The 6,738-nt window shown below is 45.0% G+C and overlaps 1 protein-coding gene across 1 annotated transcript in view; it reads right to left on the minus strand.

Moving 5' to 3' along the window:
- ATP7A (ATPase, Cu++ transporting, alpha polypeptide) overlaps positions 1-6,738 on the minus strand; it is a 17,042-nt gene that overhangs the window by 6,898 nt on the left and 3,406 nt on the right. Inside the window, exons 3-12 of the mRNA XM_010141930.1 lie at positions 5,786-6,520; positions 4,648-4,854; positions 3,680-3,843; positions 2,961-3,122; positions 2,117-2,193; positions 1,725-1,950; positions 1,157-1,390; positions 807-898; positions 265-392; positions 1-88 (exon numbers count right to left, since the gene is read on the minus strand). Of these exons, the coding sequence (XP_010140232.1) occupies positions 1-88; positions 265-392; positions 807-898; positions 1,157-1,390; positions 1,725-1,950; positions 2,117-2,193; positions 2,961-3,122; positions 3,680-3,843; positions 4,648-4,854; positions 5,786-6,520 (2,113 nt within the window). The remainder of the gene's footprint in view (positions 89-264; positions 393-806; positions 899-1,156; positions 1,391-1,724; positions 1,951-2,116; positions 2,194-2,960; positions 3,123-3,679; positions 3,844-4,647; positions 4,855-5,785; positions 6,521-6,738) is intronic.

Raw genomic sequence — 6,738 nt, forward strand, 5'->3', positions numbered from 1 at the left:
GTTGCTGAGATCAGCAGCGATCCATTCTGATTAATAGATCCCGCAATAACTGTATTGCCAGGTTTTTTAGTCACGGGCATCGCTTCACCTAAGGGAAGGCCAACAACAGAGTCTAAGGTGCACGTCTCAGTAGTTTTACAATAGCTACTGACTCCTAACATGCAGTGAGCAGAGTGCAGAGAACAGCGGCCTCGACTTCCCTTCCTCAGCTTTGTTTAAAGGGAAAGAAAAACACTTTTATGCTTGCGAAACGCAAATGCTTACCGGTGATAAGAGATTCATCGACCATAGAGTGTCCTTCGATAACGCGACCATCCACTGGGAATTTGCCTCCTGGGATCACTTTGACTATGTCACCTCGTTGAACCAGTTCGACATCAACTTGCTCTTCACTGGAACGATGTTTTCAAGGAGAGACTGTTAACTGATGTTAGCCAGCAAAAGGAGTTCCCACTACAGCCAAAGCGTAATCCCGCTGGTTGACATTGCTAGTGTATACAGAAATTGCCAGAAGAAAGGCCATCGCAAAGAGCGCTACGATTATTTTATCGTCTTATTTACATTCCAGTGGAGAAAAATCCACTCATTGTTTTTCCACAGCACGAATTAGCAATATTCCAATAAAACAAGTCAGAGCAGCATTAATTTTGCTGCAATTTAATTTTTTCTGCAATTCAATTTTATACCTGGCAAATCTGCCAGCAAATCTCGTTATTTGCTTTATAGTTCTAGAGAATGGCTAGACTTGTCTGAATTAAGCACATTATCAACAAAAAAGGAACAACAGAAAAAGCAAAGGACTATACCTTAAAAGAACGTTATCAGGGCCCAAGGTAACGATAGTAGCTTCGGTAGCTTGTAATGAGATGAGTCTTGCCAGTGCTTCTGATGTTTTACCCTAGAACAATAATTTTCATATTTTTCTGACTGTGCTGTTGAAAAAAACCATTGGGTAAACGACAACTGTGTGTGTTGCCTTTTACCCTAAGAACACACTTTCTGCAGACAGACACACGGAGTCAGTTCACATTCTCACCAGGTCAGCTACGGAAGGTGGTTTCACAACAAAGAAGGTTTAAAGAACCCAACAAAGCTTTTTCACGGGATTTTTTTTAAAGATACACAACGTTCTGAAACGGGCTTTTACTTCCCTCACCTTCGCGACGTGCTCTAGCCACCGACCCAAGGAGATGAACACGAAGAGCATCGGAGGAGTGTCAAAGAAAGTCACGGGGTTTACTCTGGCTTTCTCAGCCATTGCAACCAGGAGAATAATGAAGGAGTAGGCGAATGCGATGGAGGTTGCCAAAACAATGAGCACATCCATATTTGCAGTTCTGTGCTTCAGTGCTTTGTACGCCTGGATGTAGAAGTGCCAGCCTCCAAAGATCTGCACGGGACAACAGCATCGGTCGTGTCTCACACAGGCACTTGTAACACGCAGCAGCAGCGTTTCCGTAAGAGAGGGAGACACCCATGTTATCTGGGTTACGTGCTTTCTCCATCTCCTCCTGAAGAGCTTCTTCAGCTCTTCTCAACCCCTGGCAGTTCCACCAGCTCCTCCCCGTGCCCACCCATGCAGCCAGATCCCCAGCACCACGTGTTTCGGCAACAGCAGACCCCGTAACAGCCTGTAAATCGTTCTGAACCAGTGATATTACCGTCACTTTTTACATTTAATGTCTTCATTTTGAGGGTTTAAGCCCAACAAACTTACCCCTTACCTGTACAGGGATGCAGAGTAAAAACGACAGGAAGTTCATAACAGACAGTCCTGGCAGGAGCTGGTGCTCCAGGAACATCGAGGAGTGAAGGGCCTCCATCTCCTCAAGGCTCATGTTGTGATGTGCGCGAGCATCTGAGAGTTGGCTGTCCATAACCATCATGTAAATCATCAGCCCCATGACAGGGATACAGAAAACGAGACTCACAAGAAAAGACCTTTTCCACCTCAGATTTAAAAAAACAGAAAGGAAAAAGTATTTGTTTTGCAGTCAAGTGCTGGGTAACGTTTTAGGTCTGCACAGACACAAGAAATATCTCGTCACTTTACTGTTGATTAAGAAAGAAGAATCACAGACGTTTATAGCATCTCGGTACGTTCGGGAATACTTACTGCCTTATCTCCTGCTTGTGATCGAGATGACTAGCGGATTTATCTTTTTTGACTAATGAAGTAGTGAAACCTAAATCCTAAGGAAAAAAAAGTGTAACGAAAAAGAGAGAACAGTTGATTTTTAAAGACACTTCATGCTCGTAAGAAGTTATTGCCAAATCGTTTTATGTGCCAGACTTAAATTTATGAACATTTCTGATACGATTGTTACTAGTTTTAGTAAGAAAAGCGATCTGATGTAGACATTATAATGATATTCCGAAATGGTTATTCCTGAAGCACAGAAGTAGAGAAATTGAGGGAGAAAGCTAAGAAAGTTATTTCACCTCTATCCCGCTACAGTACTTGTGGAGTACACCAGAGAAAAGGAGGCTCAGGGGAGACCTTATGGGGGTTGGCCTCTTCTCCCATGCGACAAGTGACAGGACGAGAGGAAACGGCCTCAAGTTGTGCCAGGGAATGTTTAGGTTGGATGTTAAGAATTTCTTCACTGAAAGGGTTGTGAAGCCCTGGCCCAGGGCAGTGGTGGAGTCCCCATCCCTGGAAGGGTTCAAAAGCCGTGTGGAGGTGGCACTGAGGGACATGGTTTAGGGACCCTGGCAGTGCAGGGGGAACGGCTGGACTCAGTAATCTTAAAGGTCTCTTCCAACCAGGTGATTCTGTGATATGCTCCACTTTTCCTCTACCCTACACTGCAGGACTTCCCTCCTACTTCTGTTTAAAAACTGAGGCAAGGTTGTACCAGAGCACTGCTTTTGAGCCAGAACACACAGATTAACTGCAGGGACCTGCACTAAGATGACAGCAGGTATTTTAGGAGGCTTGGTGCCTTCTTGAAACTTACCCTTATCGCTTGTATAACATCTCGAGGGCCTATAACCTCAGGGTCGTATTTGATGTGTGCTTTGTTGGTTGCAAGAGCTACTGAGCAATATAAAACACCGTTTGTCTTCATGAGGGTGGATTCTATTTTGTGTACACAAGAAGCACATGTCATTCCTCTCACCTGTAAAATAAAGGTTCCTTCCTGTCACCAAACCCACAGGTTACTCAGTAAATCCATCTTAAAAAGTAAGAAAAGAAAAAGTGCTTATGACTTCCCTGAATTACTTATTGCCTGTTGCTGGGGTTTGAAGCAGCGAGATGGAGCTCTCTAGTCAAGGATGAGAGCACTACAGAGGAAGCACAGCAGAGACAAGGTTATCAAGCTCTGCTAAAGCTCTGCTAGCTCTTCAAGCTCAGAGCTGGGGGACACCGAGCTAGATTCACCTACAAAAAGAAAAAAAAAAACCAAAAAAGGCCATTCCTGTGATCGGCAGAGTAATCAAAAAAACACAGGAATGTGGCTCCTATTTCTGACTTCAGAGCAGTAGCCGTGAGCCAGCAGAGTTTGCAGGACGAGATACGGTTTGTGATACACACCTGATGAGCTCTCACACTGTATTTTTTTGGAAATGAAGCTCTATTACATGATTAATACTTTTGGAAGTGGACACCTACACAAGCACACGCAATAGATAAAATCGATAAAGCAGCTGTGGTTGGTTTTAACTACTAGCTTACAACAAGTTCCAGAACTCCGTCTCCTTCACCACAGTTTTCCATCACGGTTGCTCCAAATCCCAGTTCCCGTATGAGCTCTGCAATGGCTGAAGGGTGTATGACAGCAGGATTATACCTCACTTCTGCCTTCCCCGCCATTAGGGCCACGAGTATCGAATGTATCCCTGGAAAAAGAAAGGTGTGAACGGCACAACACGTTTAATTACAAACACTCATGCTATATGAAAAGATGATCTATTTTAACTTAAAAGAAGTTCTTCAAAAATAAGCTCTGTATGTTTTTCAGATCTGCATTTACTATTTCTTCAAGAAAGAATATGTATGAGAAAGGATAGATCTAACAACGTGCAATCCTACTGCACACAAATTAAAAGGATTTAGATTCATCCATTTTCTAGGATGAAAAAAATTCAATTCCAGGTTAACGTGGAACACATCCATGTTCATTACCATAATTAAACAGTCTGCATTAATGACTCTTCATTACATCATGGTCGTTGCAACTTTTTGTTCCTGCAAATATAATTATCACGCCCAGAGAAGACAGACCTAGCTGTCCTGACTCGCAGAGCTAAAATTAACTTAGGACTCTTTAATCCACACTAATACTGTCCCGCTCTAACAGCTCCCTTTCTACAGGCACATTTGCTCCTGCCTTTAAGTTGCAGACTTGGGCACATCCCTCCAGTAGAAAAGATGTGGTTTAGTTTCAAAAGGACCCGTCTTTGATCCCTGCCTTCTCTTTGGAGCACCCCACCTCCCACCTTTGTGCAGGCAGCCTCTAGCCAGGGTGCCCAAAGCATCCTGTGAACCAGCAGTGAGCAGCCACTGCTCTCCCCCACGGAACACACCAGCAATGGTTCTGTTCTTCCTGACAAGCCACCCACTAAAATCCGTGTTCAAAAGCTAGATGGATCGTCTAAAAGAAACACTTCTAAACTGAACTGCATTCGTGACAGGTGTCTCACCATCTTCCCTTCGCAGATTTCTCTCGATGTTGGCTACACACGAGGCACACGTCATTCCCGTGACCTGGACGTAGCACTTGGATACAGTCTTTGTCTCTTGTGTGACAAGGTGAGCTGGTGACACCTTGGAGGGAGGCTCGGTTTTGTGAGATTCCAGCTGCGCATCGCTGGAGGGCTGAGCTGTCGCCACAGGTCGCTCTGCCTTTGCTGAAAAGGAGATTGCGATTGATGACGTTACAAACAGCCGCTGGAGTGAGGCAGGAGCTGTGCTGCCCCAGCCACAAATACACTTTGCGGGGATTTAGACCAAAACCAGGAACTGTACATGCCTTGTCAATCAGATTCATCCATCGCTCTGCTAATTAAGAGTAAGCAACAGAAAACAAGACAAAGATTTGGGCCACTGAGTAACTTACTGTTTTGCCACTATTTTCCCTTTTGCTTTTCCTCCCTGTGTGTCTGTTCTGTTGCACATCCTCTGTCCTCTTCTGTAGGTTGTAAGCTAAACTCTGCACTGCAGCCTTAGTTTTACACACAATTTTATTGACTTGCCTGGGGCACAAAGCTGAAAGTGGATGTTTTGTAAGCAAAGTCAGTGGTTTAGACCTGAGAGAAGGGATCTCACACCACAGACAGCTGCTTCTTACAGCAGTTCAGGAGATGCTGTGGTTACACAGCATGAAAGGGGCACCCGACCCCTTCTTCAGTGATTGCCATAAACGAGTTCATGCACAGTATTTCTCAGAATATAATCTTACTGAATCATGAAATGGAGCTTCCCTGTCCTCTCAGGAAGCCTCTCTGCCTGTTAATATTCACCCGTGTTCTCACCATAAGTCTTCTGCATTCTACCATCCACCAACCGCTCCCACTGTGCAACTACTTTGAGTGTACCAGTCGCCACAGTAAGCAGCTGTACTGGTTTTGACTGGGACAGGGTTCATTTTCTAGCTCCTATGGTGCTATCCCTCGGATCTGTGACTGTTCCTGCACACGTACATTTAACCGTCTCATTGACGGTGAGGATTCTCTTGGCAAGCACAAAGAATATGGCTACTCCAAATTTCACCTCGGGTGCAGCAAATCCTGAAGAGAACTGCACAATCCTTTTAAATTTAAAGGTTTACGACGTCGTTACCTGATAAAGACGCATCAAATCCCATATCCTGTATGGAGGATCGCAAGTCTTCTGGGCACGTCTGCAGAGGGTCATACTCTATAGTCCCGTTATGATTTGCGAGAGAGACCCGAATGGATCTCACACCTGCCTTTTGGGACAGGACTCCCTCGATGGACTGCACACAAGAGTTACATGTCATCCCCTCGATATTTATCACAACAACTTGAGTCAGCGGCTGGCTGGCAGCCTTCGAAGCTGCGTGAGGAGACTTCAGTGGAGACGCCAGCGTGGGGAAAAGTGCTGCGCGTTCACATTGGTCAGGAAGGGTGACTTTAAACGTCTCTGGAGACACTGCCTCTATGGCTCTCCGCAGCGCGTCCGTGCTAATGGTGTTTGGGTTGTAGTTTATAAGGGCAGATTTCTTCTCTAGTGAAACCACCACCCTGGTGACTGACGGGAGCGTCGATATGGTACTCTGAATATTGCGGACACACGAACGGCAGTGCATGCCATCGACTCTGAAGACAACTGTCTTTGTATCAGACACATCGGAGTTTTCTTTCGGTGCCGTCTCCGAGCCTTTGGTCTGCGTATTCTGCAGCCTTTCCAGGTCAACGGCACTGAGCTTGAGGGGCCTCGGCTGCTTTTTGATAGACGCTGTAAAACCCGCAGCTTCAATTTGATGTTTTATTTCTTCTGCTGTAATTAGATGAGGCTGGTAGACAACGACGGCTTCCTGATTGTCCAGGGACACTGAAAATTAATCAGCAAATGTAAGTGCATGTTACTGCCCTAAGCATAACCAGCACGTTGCCCTAAGTCAAGAGGTCTTGTCAAAGCTTTCCAACCACGCTTTACATGCTCAGAAATGTAACTCCAGTGGAAAGGAGATTTAATTGGTTTGGTAAATATCAAACAACTTAGTTCTTCAACTATTTTTTGTCTAGTACTACAACAATTCTCAATTCCTC

This window comes from Buceros rhinoceros, unplaced genomic scaffold (assembly GCF_000710305.1).
Source record: "Buceros rhinoceros silvestris isolate BGI_N320 unplaced genomic scaffold, ASM71030v1 scaffold12868, whole genome shotgun sequence".
In the NCBI taxonomy this organism is placed as follows: domain Eukaryota; kingdom Metazoa; phylum Chordata; class Aves; order Bucerotiformes; family Bucerotidae; genus Buceros; species Buceros rhinoceros.